We start from the raw sequence: 22,524 nt of genomic DNA, 5'->3' as shown, positions 1-22,524 counted from the left end.
GCGGCGAAGTTAACAAGCACTTCAGCTAGTGAAAAGTGGCAGCACACTCCGAGGTCCACTGAAACAGGCTGTTCTTGCGTAAAAGGCTCGTCTGGGGGCGAACGACATCCGAAAACCTGGGTACGAACCGTTGGAAATACGAGCAGAGCCCGATGAAGCTACGCAGTTGTTTCATAGATTTAGGACGCTCTAACTATACGACGGCCACTGTCTTTTGTGGGTCAGGTCTCATGCCACCTTTGTCGACGAGGTGTCCCAAAAACAATGTTTGTCGCTCGCCAAAGCGCCACTTTTTTGAACTCAATAGAAGGCCAGCTTTTTCAATCCAGTTGAGCAGGAGGTCTAAACGAGTGTTGTCCTCCTCAAACGTACGTCTAAAAATTACGACACCTTCAAGGGTACACAAACATATATGCCATATTAAACCACGCGTTATAGAGTCCATAAATCTTTCGAATGTTGCAGGAGTATTACATAATCCGAATGGCATAACGCTGAAATCGTAAAATCCGTCGGCCGTAACGAATGCCGTCTTTTCTTTGTCAGCTGCGTGCATCGAAATTTGCCAGTAACCTGACCTCAGGTCAACAGATGAAAAGTAGGACGCGGATTGCAGGCAGTCTAGAGCGCCATTGATGCGCGGCAGTGGATAGACATGTTTTTGGTAACAGAATAAAGTCGGCAGTAGACAAAGCAAAATCTCCACGTACCATCCTTTTTCCTCACTAAAATTTCGGGAGCAGACCACGGACTTTACAATTCCTGTATTATTCCCTTTTGCAGCATTTCTTGGACTTGCTCGTCGATGATCTTGCGCTCCGATAGTGCCACTCAGTAAGGTTTCTGTCTAATGAAATGCGCCGACTCGGTGTGGATCTGATGACGTATCCGGGACACTGGAAATAAAGACCTTTGGCTGTTTTTAGAAAAATCGAACACTTTCGAGTGCTTAGATAGAACGTCAAGCAACGTAGGACGTTCGCTTTGGTAAAGTGAATTGCTGACAAGTTTTAACAGTTGGTCATCCTCTGAACCTTGTGAACCTAGATGTTCATTTTGGCATGTAGCATCAACAAGCGCAACCAGCGTCGTAGATGATTCGGGTGTAAATACTGCAAGTTTCATGCCACCTGGAAAGACTGCAGGCTCCATGGAACTGTTCATTGTTGACACACCTGCCCGTCTATCAACGACTGACACTATACAATGTGGAATGAGGATATTCTTTTTCAGGCATGCCAAGGTATTCGGTTCGAGCGTGGCGTCAAACGTGCCACAGTTGCTACTGAAACATGTCAAAATAACACATGCAGCAGAAAATACAGGAACGACTGTCTCCACGGAGACGAGAAAGATGCAATCATCCGGACAGAAATTTTACAACAGCACCGTTGGGAAAGTACCGTGTATGAAAAAGTGCCGACTTCTGCAGTCTACAGTGTCCCCATACTCACACAAGAAGTTGATACCTAAGATAACGTCATGTGTAGACAGCGGAATAACCGCAAACTCTGTGCAAAACACATTACCACACAGCGAGACGTCCACAATACAATATCCCACCGGGCACAACGCGTCACAACTTACACCACGAAGTGTCACCCTATGGTATAGGCAAAACATCACTTTAGGTCCAAGCAGGTTCCTAAAATTTACACTCATCACTGAGACTATCGCGCCTGTATCCACATGTGCCATAGTAGCCACTCCATCGACAACTACATGAACTTTGTTCTTCAACATAAATGCTGACGAGAATAAATCTGTCGATAGCGCCTGTGATATCACGGCCTTACCCCCACTGGCCACACTGACTTGTTTTCTGGCGGCAGTGTCTGTGCGCGTCACCGTGGCAACGGCGATTGGGAGCACGTTGAGGCGGTGGTGGCGTCAAACTTCGATCAGAGGCTGGCGTGGGGTAGCGTGAGCCGGTAGTTTCCGTGATGTGGAGAGCGGATGGTCAAAGGTTGGTGAGACATGTACCAAGACTGTCGCTGATATGGAAGGTGGTCACAAAAACGTGCAATGTGACCCGGGACGCCACACTTGTAGCACACCGGAGTTGGTCGAAGGGCACGTGGCTGCTCAGAGTAACGACTTTTCTCGGAAAGCGTGGGATAGTGGTGCTGCCCTTCAGGGGCATTGTAGGTAGGCAATGTTGGGTAAATAAGTGGGTGAAAACTTCATTCGTAATTTGGAGGTAGTTGTAGTGTGAATCCAGCCTCTCGTGTGCCTTGATGCTTATAAACGTCTGCTGCGTTGATCAATGGTTGCCATGGTGAAAGAGAAACAAGAGTCTGGACACGTTCTGGTTTGCTTGCGTAAGCATACTGAAAATCACTGGGGAGATGATAGGTCTGCTGAAATTGAAGCAGCTCTTCTCTGACGATCTACCATATGGTCAAAGCAAGGTCGTTAGACGGCACTGTTTCAACACTAGCCACAGTGGGGACGTTGGACAGCAGGCCAAATTTCAGAGAAATTCGTCACATCTTGAGGGATTCAAAGGTACGACAGTGCTCTATTACGTCGGACACGGAGTCTGAGCGGATTTTCCCAATTAAGAAGTTGTTCACGTCTTCGGCTATACCCTTGAGAACGTGTCCAACCTTGTCTTCTTCAGACATCTTTGCATTCACGATCTTGCACAGCTTCAAGATTTCTTCTATGTACGTCGCACATGTTTCTCTTGGAAACTCTGCCCTATGAGAAAATGTCTGCTTTGCGCGTTTATTTTGCGTCAGAATCACCGAAGCTCTTCTGCACTTATTCAAGAAAACGATCCCACATCATGAACATGTCCTGATGGTTCTCGTACCACATGAGGGCGGTGTCAGTTAACTAGAATACAACATGAGTGAACTGTTCGTTCGAGTCCCAGCCATTGCTTCTACTAACGTGCTTGTTGTTTTTGAGCCACACGTAGACGTCTTCTCCTGAGGTCCCGCCGAACTTTGGTGGCACTCTGTAGTACGCCACAGAAACCGTCGAAATAGGCCTCGGAGCGTTGGATGGCTGCTCTTGGGTAATTACGATCGGCGAAGGTGGAAGTCCGGTGAGGCGGTGGCTGCGACGAAGTTATGGTAGTGAAGCTACCGTCTTTGGGTTTGTCCTACCCAGCACCTTCCACCAAATTGTTACAAAAGTAGGGTAACTTAAGGGAGGTTTTTACTCGGCACTGAGTTCGCGCTCACAGTAGAAGCAACCTCGTCTTCCTTCTCTACCCCCGCTTCCCTTGTTTTTCCTGGTAGTGACACTTCGTATCAATAAATCCAAATTACCACTGGGGGAACACATTTGTATGAAGAGCCTCAACGTGATATATATCAAGTAGCTTTCTCATATTTTTTGTTTTTCAAAACTGCCCTGAAGACGGGAATGTAGAACTGGCATCTTTCTACACCTACTCGTTATGTGGAACAATAAAAACAACTCACACCTTCCGACAGGCGCCTTCGCCTGGCAGGAGGCGCCGAGGGGCCACTCCAAGCGCAGCGCTTTAGAAACAAGCTGTTTAAAAGCATACGCTTGTGTATCGCCGATACCGAGCACAAAGACGCAACAACTGTGACAGTACACAAATCGTATTTGTCCTGTGAATCCTTAAGCGAACACTCGCCTGAGTAAGATCGTGCAGAGTGAACATACTGTACGACTATACTCCCTGTATGCTCCTCTTCCGAAGATAACAGCTTTCACCAGTGACTCTCACCAGTACTATAAAAACAAGACTCTTGGCTGTCGACATCCACTGGTTGCAAAGAGTGAGTAGGAGCGTGCACACTGAGTGAACTTCCATTTTCATTGTTCAGATGTTCATCAAGATAAAAGGAGGTACCTAACCTCAAAGGCACATGACAGCTTTGATAGGCAAGATATTAGGTTAGATCATGAGAAGAAGGTAGGGCACGCCATCTTTTCAATACTTTCAGGAAAATGAAATACACTCGGTGGTGTTCAGAAAAATGAATTATTTACTCGTTGTAAATACTCCTCGACATACATGTGGAACGCATTACTGAGTATGATCAGGTGCCTTTTGGGCCATCACTTTTTTATCTAAAACGCTTGGCTCTGTGCTCACTTATGACATGTTTAACAATAAATACGCACAGAATAAAATTTTAACGAAATAAAGAACACATTTTGATGTGGAGTATCTGCTAAATAGACGTTTTTGGTAATTTGATAATTCTCGTCAACCATACCCACTGATCAAAGCCAGCGAATATTTCTCTATTAACACCAACTCCAACTTGTTAAATGTGACGAAGCATGAATACAGAAGAGCATGTCTGTAACACCGTTTAGGAATTTTCATCATTAAAATATTTAAAAAGCATTCAAGCGTCATAAAATAATAACTGACCTGTTTGATACCTGAAGCAGTCGTATAATTATTTAAGTCATAGGAAATAAAAACAAGTATGGCGAAGAGTGCCCCTCTTGGCATGACGGTGTTTTTTTTTCACTCGCTGTAGTGCTTAAGCACTCTCAATGTGAAGTTTCTTCTGACCGACAGCTTGTTGAGTATGAAACATGTTCACAATTTGTTCCTTTCTTTTATTCGTCTCTGTGACAGATGTATCGAAATTTAACGCTCATAGAATGTCATAAATGTCTGACACTTAATTTGGGTCACGACTCGTCTGCAGAATTCTAGCCACGCCACTGAACTTTCAACATCAATACTATATAGGAAAGTTTAACGACAAAAAATTGTCTCAATCTGTTGATAGCACAACACCGCAAAAATGTATATTGTCTCTAAAAAAACAAGAAATATTCAGCTACTGGTCGAGAAGGTTAATAGTCAAGGCTTCGGTTACGAACGAGAGTGAATTTATTATTATCCGAAGCTTTCGCTTCTGCGAAATTTGTTTCGATTTCGTAGACTTGCTATATGAACGAGTGGTTGCAGGTTACATCATTCATACCTTTATGGCATTGCTTATATATCCCTAGTAATAGAGAGTACATTTTTTACCAAGTCAAACGCTCTGAAAATAAACTCTTCTTGGCGTCAATCCTTTGTTCTTCCAATAGCAATAACACACTAGGTGACAGAGTGCCGCGTGGCTTTACGCAGAACTACGTGTCGAGGCTATGCTATGGCTTTGCGTGCGTCAGACTTGTACGTGTTACAGAAAATATGTATTCTATTACACTAGCAGATTTTTCCTTTAGGTTATGCCATGAATTCTTGTGGCAAATTTCAGCCCCCCGAAATACGTGCGCATTTTCATCATTGCAATCAATTGCACATGCATTATTTCCTTCAAAATATTTCTTCTCAAATACAATAATGCAATTCACCTTGAACTACAAAAAAGAGATGTGGTTAACATATTAGATAGATGGCTAGAGCCTCTGCACATCGGTGGAGCTGTGGCTGCGGTGCTCGGCTGCTAAATTAAAAGGTCGCCGGTTCGGTCCAGGCCACGATGGTCACATTCCATATGGAAAAGAAATCGTAGAGGCCCCTGTACTGCGCATTGTTACTGAAAGTAAAAACATCAGATGGTCAAAATTTCCAGAGCCCTCTGCTATGGCGTCTTATAATCGTATGCTCTTTTTGCTACGTAAAAGGCGAGATTTTATTATTATTAATAATAATAATATTATTATTATTATTATTATTATTATTATTATTTTATTATTATTAAGGCTAGATGCTCGCGTGAGACAGCTGCGAAGCTTACTAATACTTTTGAATGACTGCCAGTTGGGCGTGTTGGTAAAGGTTTTTAATGAAACAAGCGCTAAAAATAAACACACTCAGAGAGGACACCAACAAGCATATAAAATAAGGAAAGGAGGGGACAGTTGCGTCAGTGAATCGTCATTTCTAGTAAAAGATGCGAACTTTGCTTTTTGAACGACACATAACCCAGTGTTTTTTTCCTGTTTTACGTTTTTTCCTGTTTTTTCGTTAGCTTTTCTTAGTTCTTGACACGTGTTTGTTTCCGGTTGTGTGCCGTCGATTACGGAAGTGCATTCTTTGTTATAATACGTTGTTGATGATGACAGGGGAAGTCGGAAATGACGTACATGCATGTGATGTATTTATTATTGTTCGCTTCGAAATAAAAATTTCAGTTGCTAGCAAGCGCTTGTTTGTGTCCTCTCTGAGTGTGTGTGTATCTTTAGCGCTTTTTTCATCACGTTACTAATACTTGCTTTGCAATGTTTAGCTTATTCTTCAACGTTACCTTCTCGAGCAGTCATCTGCTGCCCTAGCAACTCTCAGTGCAAGCACAAAATATGGGTGGTACATCAACCTAAGAACACCTCCCACATCGGGTCATAGTATACCAGTGCTTATGTGGTTCTCTAATCTGTATTCATAATTTCTATGCTAGTAGACGTCTGCGTGGTATTTGTGTACTGAGTAGCTCACCTTTGTAAACATCATGGATTTTCAAGAAGGTAGAAATGACCTGATGGCTTGTTTTTAGGCATCAAGAAGTGGTATTCGGAAGGTGAGATTCATTTGTTGTATAGAAACTCTTCGTCATCACCTATTTCAACCCAGTAACCAATGCGGCCGAGTGTTTTGCTTCCCCCGCAGGGGCGCCTGCGCAAGTAGGCGTTTGGTGTGTAGCGACACCACAGACCCGAGCTAACGGGGGATTTTCTACTCCCTCCCACGCCTAGCCGTGCGTGGCTTTGCCATGTCCGGGGAAAAGGGGATCCTGGGGGTTGAGCCGACGCTGGGTGTATGGACCGTTAAGGCCCCCCGGCAGAGGCAACACACCGCTTTGGCCCCGGCTTCACGTAGACGGCACCCCTGGGCCGACCCACTCAGGTGAAATTGGCAGTCGCCTTTTCCTATCTTTCTCTCTCCCTACATCTTCGTCTTTATCTCTTACAATTTATCTGTCCTGTCTTCTACTCTCTTCAATTTACATCTGTTTTTCTTGGCGGCAAGGGTTAACCTTGTGTAACTATCCAAACAAGCGTAAACCATATTGGGTTATAGTAACTGCGTACTGCTGGCGTTGCGCAGACATGCCCACGTGCTCTGCCACGTCTCCTCGTTGGACTCCGTGGTGGGTGGTAGGCGCCGTTACCGAAAAATACACATTTTCTCATGGAATCCTTGACCCCCTCTTTAACTGATCGTGCTTCTGAAAGGGTACGCACCGACGCAACTTTACTACTTTGGCCCAAAAACAGAGAACCTTTCCCAAAATATCATGTCCTCCAATGCGAACAATCATCTACGAAAGCTAGAGCAATCTCACCCTTCCTTGTGGCCAAGTGCTTGAGAGAGACCATTGGAACCGGTTATAAGGCCACGAAGATGGCAAGTGGAGATGTGCTTCTCGAATTAAGAGACAAGAAACAGTACAATAAACTCTCACACCTCGTAGCCTTTGGTAACATCCCCGTCTCTGTGAGCGCACACCGTACCATGAATAGAGTGAAGGGCGTGGTATCGGACGAAGATTTGATGACACTGAGTGAAGAAGAGCTCTTTTACGGATGGAAGGACCAAGGTGTAATACATGTCCAGCGCATCAAAATCAGACGTAACAACAATGAAATAGCAACAAAGCACTTGATACTCACCTTCAACTCAATCACTTTACCTGAGACTCTCGAAACTGGTTATGTAAACCTCCATGTCCGACCCATCATTCCAAACCCGAGGCGTTGTTTCAAATGCCAGCGATTTGGTCATGCATCCCAGAGCTGCCGAGGACAGCTGATGTGGGCTAAGTGTGGCACAACCGGCCACAGTGCTGATGAATGTAGTCATGACGAGGTCCTTTGTGCTAACTGCGAAGGTAGTCACCCTGCTTACTCCAGAGCGTGCCCAGCCTCGAAAAAAGAAAAAGAAATAATAACTATAAACGTTAAGGAAAATATCACATTCAGGGAAGCGAGACAACGGGTCTCGCTATCATTAGCAATAAAAAACACCTTTTTCCGAAGTAATGCAATGAGGGGCAGCACCACAAAGGCCCTTGGAAGTTGCCCGGACCGCGCCTAGCATGCCGAGGCCAATGCCACACGCCCCTACGGTGGGAGCAGCCAGCGCTGCCCTTCCCACATTCTGCCTGTCCACACCAGTGACCTCTACAAGCTCTGGCAGCAGCCAGGGCAATCACGAGGCCAAGGGGCTTCATCAACCCCCAGCTCGGAGGGAACAAAGACTTCGTCGATCAAGGCGAAGTCTAAGCGACGCACAGATCGCTCTTTAGAGCGGGCGTCCAGTGCCTCGCAAGAGGCTATGGATACCAGTCCAAGCCAAATGGTGCAGGAAGCGCCGAAGGAGCGGCGAGCTTCTCTCGACCGCCCCAAAAAGGACAGAACGCCGATTACAGGGCCTGACAAAGGCCCTGTAAAATGAGCTAATCTCCGTCTTTTCTGCACAAAGCACTTTTTCCCTTTTTTTCCACTATGGACAAAATCATACAGTGGAACGTAAGGAGAATACTTCGAAATTTAGATGACGTCCAAGAACTTCTGAGTAAGTTTAACGCGAAAGTGCTATGTGTGCAAGAAACGCACTTAACCCTTAAGCACAAGGACTTCCTACGACAATATATTATTTTCTGAAAAGACCGGGAGGATGCTGTTGTACCATCTGGCGGTGTAGCCATTATAGCTGATCGTAGTATAGCATGCCAGCATTTGAAGCTCCAAACGGCCCTTGAGGCAGAGGCCATTCGAGCTCTTTTAACAAACTCATTACCATATGTTCTGTGTACATACCACCGCATCAACAGCTACACAGACGTGATCTAGAATCTTTAATAGATGAACTCCCAGAGCCGTTTCTGGTTCTAGTTGATAATAATGCACACAATGTCCTGTGGGACGATGCTCACTGTGATGCGCGAGGACGTCTCATTGAGCAGCTCCTTTTCTCTTCTAGTTTATGTCTTTTAAATATAAAGGAGCCTACGTATTTTAGCCTTGCAAACAACACGTACTCCTCCATAGATCTTAGCATTTCATCACCGTCCCTTTTACCTGTTTTTAAGTGAAACGTTCTAAAAAACTCTTATGGTAGTGACCACTTCCCAATCATCCTGAGTGCGCCGAACAAAGATCAACTACCCCCGCAGGTTTCTCGATGGAAGATTGACTCAGCTGATTGGGAAGGGTATAGAACTCTTACACACAAGACATGAACTCAGCTGTCTGCCCTGACCATAGATGACGCTGTCACGTATTTTACAGCTTTTATACTTGATGCTGCAACTAAATGTATTGCCAAAACGAGCGGCATGTCTTCTAAACGGCGAGTCCCATGGTAGAACGACGCATGCAGGAAAGCACGGACCACTCAGAACAAAACATGGGCGTTGCTTCGCGATTCCCCTAAAGCAGAAAACCTGGAAAATTTCAAGCGGGTCAAATCACAGGCAAGGAGAACGCGTCGACAAGCTAGACGAGAGAGCTGGACAAAGTTTATATCGAGTATCAACTCGTATACAGATGAGAAAAAAGTGTGCATTAAGGTAAAGAAAATGAAGGGCCAACAAACGTACTCCCTTCCACTAGTAAATAGCCACGGGGAAAGCTTGGAGGATCAAGCGAACTTTCTTGGCGCACATTTCGAACACATATCGAGCTCCTCACACTACTCCGAATCCTTCCAGAATTACAATGCACGAATAGAAAAACAAAAGTTAGAAAGGAAATCCGCAAGAAATGAGGCGTATAATGCACCATTCTGCTTAGCAGAACTGCGAACAGCACTCAGCAGCTGTAATACATCTACCCCAGGTTCTGACAACGTAATGTACGCGATGCTGAAGGAACAACCCTCCGAAACTAAAGAAACACTCCTCTCTCTTTATCATCGCATATGGTTTTCAGGTGTTATCCCCTCCTCCTGGAAAGAGGCTGGTATAATTCCAATTTCGAAGCAGGGAAAGGATCCCTCTACTGTATCAAGTTACAGACCTATAGCATTAACAAGCTGCCTCTGCAAACTATTTGAAAAAATTATTATTTGCCGCTTACTGCATTACTTAGAAACAAACAAATTGCTCGACCCATACCAGTGCGGGTTTAGAGAGGGCCGATCTACTACCGACTATCTTATACGTATCGAGGCACACATACGTGAGGCTTTTGTTCATAATCAGTTTTTCTTATCTGTGTTCCTCGACATGGAGAAGGCCTACGATACTACGTGGAGGTTCGGAACATTGAGAGACCTCTCCCACATAGGTATACACGGTAATATGTTCAGTGTCATTGAAAGCTATCTGTCTGATCGTACCTTCCGCGTTAGAGTTAGCAATGTTCTGTCCCGAACATTTGTACAGAAAACTGGAGTACCGCAGGGTGGGGTGCTCAGCTGTACGCTCTTTATTATAAAAATGAATTCTCTCCGTCTGTACATCCCACGTAATATCTTTTATTCAACATATGTCGACGATGTGCAGATAGGTTTTAAACCGTATTCTCTTGGGATCTGTGAGCGACAGGTTCAGCTCGCCCTTAACAAGGTATTCAAATGGGCTGATGAAAACGAGTTCAAACTGAATCCGCAGAAAAGCACCTGTGTCCTTTTTTCACGAAAAAGGGGCTTGCACCCTGATCCTGAACTGGTCGTTAAGGGTGAGCGTCTACTCGTAAACACAGAACATAAGTTCCTAGGTATAATTTTAGATGCGAAGTTAACCTTTGTACCGCACATAAAACATCTTAAAAATAAATGCTTGAAAACAATGAATATCCTAAAGGTGCTGTCACGAACAACGTCGGGCAGCGACAGAAAGTGCCTCATGAATCTGTATAGAAGCCTTATACGCTCACGTCTTGAGTATGGAGCAATAGTCTATCACTCTGCCACGCCAAGCGCTCTGAAAATGTTGGACCCTGTTCTTCATCGAAGGCATCCGCCTGTCCACAGGCGCCTTTAGAACAAGCCCAGTTGAAAGCCTTTATGCAGAATCGGACAAGTGGTCACTCCGTCTGCAGAGAACATATTCTTCCTTCATATATATCCTTAAAGTAAATGCGAACAGTGAGCAACCTGCATATTCCACCATCAACGACCTGTCCAGCTCTCAACTTTTTTACAATCGACCCGCAATGGCACGCCCTTTCTTGCTGCGTGTTAGAGGCCTAGCTGAAGAAACAGATGCCCCACTGCTTGAATACCACCTCAGCCCCCACCGCTCTGCGGCTCCCGCCATGGCAGCGGCAGGTTATAGACTGTGACACATCTTTCATAGCTGTCACAAAGCATGCCTCCCCCATACACATTCGGATGTATTTTTTAGAGCTTCGACATAAATATGACTGTCCAGAATATTATACTGATGCACCCAAGTCCCATACTGGCGTCTCCTATGCGGCGGTCGGCCCATTCTTCTCGGATTTTTACAGCCGAGGCTTACGTGTTATTCATAGCCGTTAAACACATCAAAGAATTGAATACTCCAAGAGTAGTTATATACACCGACTCCCTGAGTGTCGTAAAAGCATTGAAAAATTTTAAAAAACACAAAAACCCTATAATTATATCTTTCTATTCAATACTCTGCGCGGCCTATACTTCCAAGCAACATATCATCGTGTGCTGGGTGCCAGGACATCACGAGACCGAAGGAAATGTGTTGACCGACCAGGTTGCCACGTCAATTAACCGAAGCTCTGCCAACTCTTCAGTTGCTGTCCCTATAATAGACCTAAAACCAAACATACGGAAAAATCTCAGGGCTCACTGGCAGAAGTTATGGGATCAACAAACTCATAACAAGTTACACTTGATTAAACCATACCTCGGTAACTGGCCACCCACGTCGAAAACACGCCGTACAGAGGTCAGTCTCTGTCGGCTTAGAATAGGACACACACACAGCACGCCCACACACCTTTTGTCCGGTGGTGACCCACCCTGCTGTCACAGATGTGGCCGTCCACTTACCGTACTTCACATACTCCTTGAATGCTCTGAGCTAGAGGCTTACAGGAAAAAACATTTTCCGCTAGCGTACAAGAAACACATACCCCTTCACCAAGCTATGTTTATTGGTCGCGAACCTCTTTTTAAATATAATGCGTCAATTGCATTCTTAAAGGAAGTAACTACTTTCCATCTTATCTACTCAAGTGATCAGTAGCACGGCCTCTGAAAGGAGGCTGCTGCTGCGGATGCTACATCCAAAGAGAGCACCTGTCTCCCAGCCCTTGGGACCAAAGGCGCCGGCGAGGTATCGGTGCTAATATAACACTCCTATTCTATGGTGTCATCGTAACTTAAGACTCATTCTACCAGGCTTGCTTCACTTCACTTTCATGATTTTAATAAAGATATGTCTTACGCACCTTTGGAGCGCAGAATCTTAGGCCCTTTTACAGCCATTTAACATAACCATTGTTCTCATACGATATCATTTCCTGGCGCTCTTTGGCCATCAATGGTCCTTGCGCCATTAAACAACATATATCATCATCACGAGTGTTTTGCTTCAGAGGCAATCAAAAATGCTGAAGCACCTCTCGGTAGCGTCGACATAAACCAAACGCTTCTAGACGAAAAGAATCGAAGGCTGCATGTCTTATTGCTAGAGTTCCATGCCTGGTTTGTATGTTCATCAAAAACCCATCAGACATCAAATACATTTCAGATCTCCTGTATAGTAAAAAGGGGCGCCTGCTCAGTAAGTTACAGTGCTCACTCGGGATCTAAGTTGGTATGGAGGCACTAGCATTTGTTCTTCTCATAGCATCACCAGGGCTGCACTATAGGCCTACTAAATGTGACTGCCCCTTCAACCGAGGAACGCCTGCCACCCATTCAGGTGTTCCATCTACGAGTGTTCTCTTCGCACAATCACTTTACCGCAATGTACTTTACATAAAAATAGCACACATGTTTTCATATTTCTGTCTGTCAACAAATTTTGCTTAAGTCTCTATAGTCCGACAAAGTGGAGACACATTACGGCTTCTTACGAGAGCTTGTGCTTTGGACTGCTGTGTCAGACTCATACAGTGAAGTTCATGCATGCACAGCTTACTCGCCTCTGCCTTTATTTAGGAGTGGAAAGATAGGCTGCTGATTGAGCGGTACAGGAATAAAGCTGGATGTGGGGTATTTTGCCATTTCTGTTACAGGTAGGGGTACTTAGTGACAAAAACTTCAAAGGAGGAATGACAACAATGAAGGAAATGAATCTGCACTCTAAGCAAGTGCACAACAAGCTAATATTTCATGAACATAATTGAAAAGGTGTACAAATCAAGCATTTTAAAAAATGCTTATAAAATATAGTGTTGGCTACATCATCCAACATCTGGCCAATTTCGTTATTCCTCAATTTTTTCTGCATCATAAAGATTTATTGCCATGACTAGAATTTACATTTGAACCTCCAGCTGAGCGTTTTGTTGTTACTGCTTGTGCATATGTCTGAAGCAGCTCATTTTCCTGCAATTCTGATTATATTATTTAGTGAAAGTGCTTAGTGACATTATTATTTATTTGCTCCCTCGTTTGCATTTATAATTCACCTTTTTTGGACATGCACCTGCCTCGAAATGCACAGAATGATATTGATCCTTGAAGTGAGTTGTAACTCCAGAAGCAACTTTTTCAACGAATGCAAACTTTGTCTTTTCCTGCCAGTAACTTTCATTACGCATTTATATTTGTCTTGAACATTTATTTCTCTTTCAGTATAGCTACATGACTGCTGCACATGAGTTTGCCTAATGAAGGTGAAGGAATTACGTTGTTGATTTGCAAGGTGCATGTATATGGGACAACTTCGACACCTAACAAACTCTTTCAAAAGCCCTGCCATGCAGGTTTAACTACTTGGCTGTAAATGTTCACCGGTGTACCTGTCTTCTCGATTTGACAAATTACAAAAAAAAGATAGGGGGCGTGGACAGGGAAATAAAAAAAAAGGGCCAGAAAAACCACACTGGTAAATAATGCCACAAAATCTGTGGTTTATCAGACATCAAAATGAGCAAAACATTCAAAAAGGTTTTGCAAGCACTGTGCACCTATGCTGGTTTAGAGGAGAAATAAAGTTATGTTTTACAGTTTAATCTCTTTCTTATTCTTTTTTCCCTCTCTTTTTCTTTTTGATCATTCCCCCTTCCTCACCCCAAGTGAAGAGTAGCCAACTGAGTCAAACCTTGATTAACTCCCCAGTCTTTCTTCTTCATTTCTCCTGCTCTACTGAATTGCAGAGCACAAGTACATATCGCACCCACTAAAATGCCACACCTGTGCTTTGGAATCAGTCCTGTGATCCCGCGCAGAACTGCGCTGTTTGTTCTGCCCATGTGGCAGAATAGAGGGGGAAACGTTTTTTATGTCCTACATTATATTTCAATAAAAACATTTGCATTGACTGTCGTGGTTTTTAACACTGTACAGATGTAGACCAAACATGCATTAAAATGTGATTGACGGCATAGCGTCCTGTTCAAACTACTAGTATTGCTGATATGGTTTACAGTAGAAAGCTGATTCATGTTACTGTCTTCAACAATAGTTTAAAAAGAAACCTCTTTGGGTGAATGGTATGTGTTACCTGTTAATCCGTGTTGGCACCTACCATAGGACACAATGCAAGTCGGAGGAAAATATGAGGACAAACACTAATAATACTGTTTGTTCACTGTCATTAATGAAATGCACAGGCATAAGGAGCAGGATAAATATGGTACTGCTATATGTACACGCAACGAAGTAGAACCTCCATACTAATCACCTCAAGTAAATGTATTCCATCACTATGGAGATCACCAGCAATGATTTTTATTGAATGATATTATTATTTCAATGCGCCGCCGCGGTGGTCTAGTGGCTAAGGTACTCGGCTGCTGACCCGCAGGGCGCGGGTTCGAATCCCGGCTGCGGCGGCTGCATTTCCGATGGGGGCGGAAATGTTGTAGGCTCGTGTGCTCAGGTTTGGGTGCACGTTAAAGAACCCCAGGTGGTCTAAATTTCCGGAGCTCTCCACTACGGTGTCTCTCATAATCATATAGTGGTTTTGGGACGTTAAACCCCACATATCAATCATTATTATTATTTCAATGAATGCATGTTATGAAATGCAATCAAGAAATTAAACAAGTGTTGTGTTTATTAGGTTTAAGCTTTTTTCAATATATCATGTTAATGTATTTATTAGTTTATCCGAACGCGTAGCAATTGAAAGAGCAACTGTTCAGTCATACGACAATTATTTCATTCAGTACAGTAAAGTAATCTTGTATGTTGTGACACTATTCTGACACGCCAAAGAGAATCAAAACAACTTGCGACTATCTTGATTTCAAAAGTATTTGAATATCTAGACATATAACATTCAGGTATTACTATTAGGAGTTTGTTATGAACGGATAGAAAAGAAGCTATACAAAATGTAAAAACAGCGCTTAGAATAACATTGGCCGAGGACAAAAAAAAATGCTTAAGACCTAGAAAAACAGTCGACTTCCATGTGTGTTCAATCAATCCATCAATCAATGTTTTTAATTAGCATCAGAAATGTACATTGAGTGTAAGTATGCAGGAGGCTATTTGAACTTTACTGCCGAAGACTAGCAAAGTGCTTTTTTAATCACAATCAAGAAAATCTTTGCGTTGGTTTATCTTTTAGGAAACATTTTGTTTTTGCTCATCAAGGCCCCCTCAGGGGATGTTAAATTATCTAACGATTACTTTTACCCCATCAACTAACTCTAACCAAACATGCGTTTTGTTGGAGGTGCACATATTTCGAATTTGCAATGCGAGGCTACAGGAAAGGTACACAAAAATCTTTTGTTATGTTCTTGATGGCTAGTAACATAGGCCCATACTGCTCTGCTCTACATGGGCCTGCAAGTACAAAAACTTATGCAAGCACAAAAAACATGCACATGATGACACACTTCCAATAATGCTGTGATCAGGCACTCTAATGATTTAATAACTGCAAATAACTTGCTTGGAGCATCACAGCCATAGACAGCATATTTTGGACATATACTATTATGCTCTGCTATAATCAGTAGGCATAAAGCACAATTCAGATGATATTTAAAAACTAACGGACCAGCTGTTGTCGATCATCAGAAAATTTTTTCACTAGCAAAACCTTACAAAGACAATCGTTTCATCAATAGAATTCATTATGGGTTAAATATGCCAAGCAATTGTCTTTCAGATGCAATGGAAAATTACAATATGATAGTGCAACATCGAAATGTTAAGGCCCTCTACCGCCACGGTCTTTTTACATATGTATGTGATCTTTCATTAAATAATTTGCATCATAAAGTGAGGGAAAGCAAAAAGACTATAACGGAGATTTCTCGCTCCAGATAAATTACTATTCGATCATGAAAAGAAGATGCACCGATCGAAATATGCCCCACAGTGCACCTTGGAAAGTGCCAGGATGTTCACAACATTATTGTGCCATAAACATATCAAACTAAACCTTCAAAGTAGGGCGAGCTTTAATCTAGGTGTTAAGCAAAATCAGCATGCCAAAGTTGCAATGAAGGCAACACACTAGCTCCTTATACAGATCACAATTTACTGGTAAGTATTTGACACATCAATCACATAATATATCTATAATGCTGTGGCCAACTGTGGCTCATATTAGCAGAACCACAACAGCCAAAGTTGCCAACAGCGTGAGGAATAAGCTTGTTTGCAAGATCGAACATGAATATGTGCTCTTCGGTAATGTCCTATCATTTCAAGACTTGCCTACACACTAAACAAAAATGACCTGAATAAACCTCAAAAACTGGGTAAACCATTTGTTTTCTAGCGCACTACCTTTCCTGGGTTTTTTTTACCACCTACTATCGAGGAAAAAATTTACTCTCGTGCTAATTGAGTTTTCGAACGTAGGGAGAGTACTATTATTTACCCAAGTGAGGTTTTGAGCGAGCATAGACAGAGTAAATTTTTGCTGCCTTCACAAGGTTTTTGAGTTGAGTTCTGCGAGTTATTTCCTGTGGTGAAAAATGAAAATTCACGAGTGCATTCGCTCAGAGTAGAGAAATTCATTAAATCGCAGAATTGACTGAATTTTTTAAATGGCAGAATTGGTGACACATAGATTTACATACGGACAAACACGCACACACAACAAATGCAGAATAATACACCACTAGAACAGACTACACACGTCTCTCGACTACACCTTGACAATCCGGTATATATAGGCGCGACTTTTTGACCGGCCGTGTAGTACCGGTAGGTAAGCTCTTTTTTTGCATCGATTATCAACAAAGGTTGAAGGTGCAAGCGTAAACTTTAGGTGTGCTGCAGGGCACAAAATTTCACACCAACCTTTTATTTTAAGTCTACAGGATCTCACCTTTTTGATTATCCAATAATTACTTGGCACACCTGGCTCATGGCCTCACGCTTGTTAGCACTGCTGATGCCCAAGTCTATAGAATATACCTAAATACGCACAAACCATGGAAGCTCATTTATTTTCATTGAGCGACGGTGCACAAACACAGTAGCAGCACGTATTCATCACAACGGGCGTAGAAGAGCGGTCTACGACTGCATACAAGCTGCTTACCGACGGCGTCCTAGGCCTTTTTGAGGAGCACGGCTATCCGATGAAACACAGCTGGTGATCACAGAACACATATCCTGTGCGAATTTCGTCGTCATTTCCGACACAAATGAACCCGTGACCGCTATCTTACGGGGACGGGGTGGAGTATGCATACTTGCAACGAAAGACCACCGTCCGGGTTTTCTTCGTGCTCACCGGCAGCCGCTTGTTGGTTCCGTCTGCCTCTTATCGGCTTCGTGCGACATGTTTAAGAACAGTTTGTTCATGAGGCGGGCAATTCGGGTAGCACTTGACTCATGCAGGCATCGCCTACTGTGGAACAAAATATATGCGATACTTCTTTCACCTGCCCCGGCGACACACTCCCACTGATCACTGGCGGCCGCGGCTTGGTGCCGACCACAGACTGAAACATTTTGATTATTGCTCCTCCTGTAGGCAAGCATGGATGATGACACCAGATTGATTTTGTTACCACGGGCAGATCTTCGCAATTCAGCTCGAAATCGAGACATCCGCGACGTGCAGGTTCGGAGGTGCTCGGAAGCGCACGGTCGCTCACTGATGTAAGAAACACGAGAGATCCATCAGCCCAACCAGACACACAGATACCGAGCTTCTTGCACCGTCTGTCTCCAAGGCCACCGCCGAGCAAAAGCCAACACTTTGCGAAAATATGCAGGACAACTTTCCACAGCAGGTTTTCTTTTTTTTTCCTTTTTGAAAGCCCCCCTCCCCCGTCTTCTTTTTTTTCGTTCACACAATGCTGTTCTCGCTTGTTGTGCTTATGCTGCCCCCCGTTCCAGTAAAAGTGCGTTGACTCGAGGTCAGTCTTGAGGCACGGCGATGCCAACAAAAAAAAAACATCTGTGGTCCTCGCGTACCTTCAGGATTTACTAAGAGCGTCACAAGGGGGGAAGAGGGTGAAATCTGCCGAAGCAGCTGCAACTTGCAGTCACGTGATAATAAAATCTGAAACGCAGGTTAAAAACTACGTGATAGAAAACTCCCTACGTGGTAAAACTGGATTTTGACATCCTTTTACTACTTGCCCGAGAGGTGGTGTCACCAAAACACCAATGTCATGTACCATCATTAAAACAATGTCATGTACCATCTTTTACTTCTACACGAAGTAGTGATTTTAAACGTGAGAGAGTTTTCAGAGGTCATGAGCCGCGAAAACCCCAAACTCGGATAGTTTTTGCTTACAGTGTAGGTATGATGCACCTCTGCTGCATAAGTTTGACACGGTCAGTTTGTATATGTAGTAGACCGCTTTTCTTGCAATGTCATGAACTGATGCAGCCAGTGAACTAGAGGCCACATATGAGTACAGAACTGAACAGCTAAAGTTGATACAAGCATTCGCGTGTGAACGGCGACAGGAGATATCGCAGTCACAGTTTGTTTTTCTCTGTGCTACTGGAACTAACTGTGCCAGTAGTGTAAACAATACGATTATTTATACCGTGTCACACAGGCACTTGTGATCGCGCTCAGGCTGTCTGAGCCAAACTAGATTTGGATTAGGTTGTAGTGCACAGCGCAGAAGCGACAAACTTCTTGCTCGCAATTTCAAGTAAAACCGGTATTACTCAACGCTACATGGTCCAAACTAATCCGGATTAAGAATGACGCAGCCGCCATTCCTATTGCGAACTCATCGCAATAGGCCTTTATCGCACCTAAAGATGAACACATGCAGTAAGTACCCATGTGACAGTAATCAGTAAAGCGCGTCAGAGCGCACCATCTTATTCAGAACCAACTTCTGCACAAACCAGCCAACACTTACGTATTATCATACACTGCAATCATACAAACGAGAAACCGCCGCACAACACGCACACGCAACAACCATCACTCGTGCATAATCACATCGACGCAAGTTCTTTGTCATTAACCACTACCGATTGCACGAAAATGCTAGCGCTCACGCATCACCACATTCACAGAGAATGATATCGCCATCATACAAACATCCGCATAACACCAAAATAGAGGAAGCACTGACTGCACCACAGACAAACCTAAAAGACAGTCAGCGCGAAGATAGTCGACGTCCGCACAGCGCTAGGGACCAAAGCGATTAGGAATGTTCGCGCATTTCGGTGCCCAGGCCACGCGTGGTCGCCAGAAAAGCACCTATAGTGCTCGGGCGCTCGTATTAGTTCGCGCTGCGACTCGCCGTGGCGCTGCAGTCACCGGCTGCATTTGGGAGGGATTGTAAAGGCGCTTCCGGGTCCTCACATTTCCGGTAATTTTCCAAGAATAACGCGTCTCTGCAGCCCTATCTTGTAGTTCAGCCAGGGCAACCGTGCCTGCCAGACCCAGCAGCCCGTGATAGCGATACGCTTAGCTCCTTGCATCGACAATGTCGCATGCACCTTCACCTCATGTGAGGGTTCTCTTTTAGAGGCGAAGTCTCTTACGCTGTGGGTCGTATGTCCTGCGTCGACGTAGTCGTCTTACTCGGCGGAGTACGGCGTTGCATTGCATTGCATGGGAATAAAAACTCTGTCACCGCATATCCACGAAGTAAATGATTATTAGTGGGGGCGAAGGGTCCGCCAGTCTGCCCATGCTTTTGTGCATCCGCCTATCCGTCCTTTCATCTGTTTCTCGTTGCGTCTGTTCATGCACCCGCCCATCCGTCCCTGCGTCCGTTCGCCCGCTTCACCGCCTTCGTCATCAATCATCTTGTGGATATGCTGTGCTGTTTTTTCAATTCCTTACCTTTTCCATGGCATCCCTCGCATGGCTTTCCACCAGCATGTAATAATAATTCATGTATTAGTAGGTATGTTTGTGTATCAACACAAAATATGAAAAAGAGTCATATATATTATGATTCAGTTGCCAAATGCTGATGCAGTGATTGCTGGGAGCTCATGGGCGCATTTTATTGGCGAACGTCTCATCAAGGCTGTTAGTAGTGTTAACTTTGTGCCTGGGCATAGTCTCTCGACTTTTGTGTCGGCGTTTCTGCCACCAACATCATTATGCGTTTTTGCAATTTAGCTTTCGTGAAAATCTTAGTGAAAATGTTGAAGTAACTACAATCAGAAGATATCCAGCACGAAGACCACAAGCTGCGCCTGCGTACCCTTTACTACGCTTGCGAGTAGCGTGAGCTGCTTGCTGTGCTCCCATGATGAAGCACACGCGACAACCTCCTCTTCTTCGGCTATCTTTATTTTGTATTAAGCTTTCCTTAGGTCGCGCATTTGCAGTGACTTTTTTTTGTCTGCTTCTTGACAATTACCGCCTAGTGAGATCCAACAAAAAGAAGGAATAAAGATATAAGAGGTGTGCAGAGAAGTTTTATCACATAAAAAAACACCTTAAATAATACACTAATACACACACACACACACACACACACACACACACACACACACACACACATATATATATATATATATATATATATATATATATATATATATATATATATATATATATATATATATATGTTCTGCCAAAATATTGCCCCACCGCGCGGTGGTCTGGAGGCTGAAAAATCCCGGCTGTGGCGACTGCAATTTCTATGAAGGCCCAAGTGCTGAAGGCCCGTGTGCTCAGGTTTGTCTGCACGTTAAAGAACCCCAGTTTTTCGAAATTCACGGAGCCCTATACTACGGCATCTCTAATAATTATAGCGTGGTGTTGGGGCATAAAACCCCACATAACTAAATCAATGGCCAAAATCTATTTATCTATTTTGAGGATGCTTTGGCTGCAGCTATTGAATGTCGTTTTTTTGCAGTGGAAAGAAGCAACAAAATAAAGAAGGCAGGGAGGTTAACCAAAAAGACAACCAGTTGGCTACCTTACACTAGTTGATTTGCGAAGGGGACAAGAAAGAAGAGAAAGAGGGAAAAGAAAGAAACGAAAAAAATTGCAGCATATCCACGGAGTGAATGATGGTGAGTGGGGCGAAGCATTCGTCCGTCCATGCGTCCGTCTGTGTGACCGTCCATGCGTCTGTTTGTGCGCCCGTCCCTGCGTTCTTTCATGCATCCGCCCCTGCGTCCGTTCATGCGTCCATCCATGCATCTGTTTGTGTGTCCGTTCGTTCATCTATTCAACACTCCAAGTCTCACCATCTCGCATCTTTTTATCATATATTCCCCATATAGAAGCACCGCCATCCAGCGGACATTCCAAGGACTAAATGAGAGGTGGCACACGTACACTTTCTTACGGCCTGCGCTTTGGGTCCACTTCCCACCTTTAACCACCTCGAGTTCATAGTATATTCTAGTTCACTGTATTCATGGCACTGCGACCAAACGCTCGCTAAACCTTTCGAAAACCAAGGAGGTTACGCCCAGCGAGTATAACGTAGCAACCTTTCCCTGTCAGATAGGGCTCAATTTACATGCCAATGGCTGCTAATGACAAATGAGAGACAGGAGAATTCGGCTTTTACTTTCTTACGGCTTGCGCTTCGTATCTACTTCTCACTTTTAACCACCTTGAGTTCATTCATGGTATATACAAGTTCATTGTATTCATGGCACTGCGGCTCAACGCTCGCTAAACCTTTCTAAAGCTAAGGAGGTTACAGCCAGCGAGTATAATGTAGCATCCCTTTCTTGTCCGATAGTGCTCAATGTACATGCCAATGGCTGCTAATGGGGATCGCAGCGTGCGCGTTGACTAAAAGCCGAATGCTCATGTCTCTCATTCCCCATTAGCAGCGATTGGCATGTACATTGAGCACTATTTTTATTGTTAAACAACGCACAGAAGAAATCTCTCACTGGCACCACCTTGGAGGTCAAGTGTTATACCTATTTCGGGTATGTGCCACTGGTGGTTACATACGAGGGACGCCAGAGCCACGCCATAAGGAGCTTCGCCCCTAAAAATGAGAGGCTGACAGTAATTTTACTACAGCATGTATAACTCCACCGCATGTCAGAGGCGTTCACACAAACCCGTCTTTCTCAAGAAACACAGCAGGGCTTTTACT

The 22,524-nt window shown here is 44.0% G+C and overlaps 2 protein-coding genes across 12 annotated transcripts in view; one reads left to right on the top strand and one right to left on the bottom strand.

Annotated features, from left to right (window-relative positions):
* LOC142772000 (uncharacterized) overlaps positions 1-6,552 on the bottom strand; it is a 101,415-nt gene extending 94,863 nt beyond the window's left edge. For both annotated transcript variants that reach the window (XM_075874071.1, XM_075874072.1), the window contains exon 1: positions 4,370-6,552. In XM_075874071.1, the coding sequence (XP_075730186.1) occupies positions 4,370-4,453 (84 nt within the window). In that variant the 5' untranslated portion in view covers positions 4,454-6,552. The remainder of the gene's footprint in view (positions 1-4,369) is intronic.
* Positions 1-22,524, top strand: part of LOC142771998 (uncharacterized) — a 371,379-nt gene that overhangs the window by 127,856 nt on the left and 220,999 nt on the right. Inside the window, exon 4 of one of the 10 annotated variants that reach the window (XR_012886230.1) lies at positions 6,572-20,919. The exons of the other annotated variants lie outside the window; for them this stretch is intronic. The gene's annotated coding sequence lies outside the window, so the exon portion shown is untranslated. Of the gene's footprint in view, positions 1-6,571; positions 20,920-22,524 lie in introns of those variants that run through there. 10 annotated transcript variants of the gene reach the window in all.

This window comes from Rhipicephalus microplus, chromosome 9 (genome assembly GCF_043290135.1).
Source record: "Rhipicephalus microplus isolate Deutch F79 chromosome 9, USDA_Rmic, whole genome shotgun sequence".
Classification (NCBI taxonomy): domain Eukaryota; kingdom Metazoa; phylum Arthropoda; class Arachnida; order Ixodida; family Ixodidae; genus Rhipicephalus; species Rhipicephalus microplus.
The sequence above is the reverse complement of the archived record's forward strand: the minus strand, read 5'-3'. Positions and strand labels throughout refer to the sequence as shown.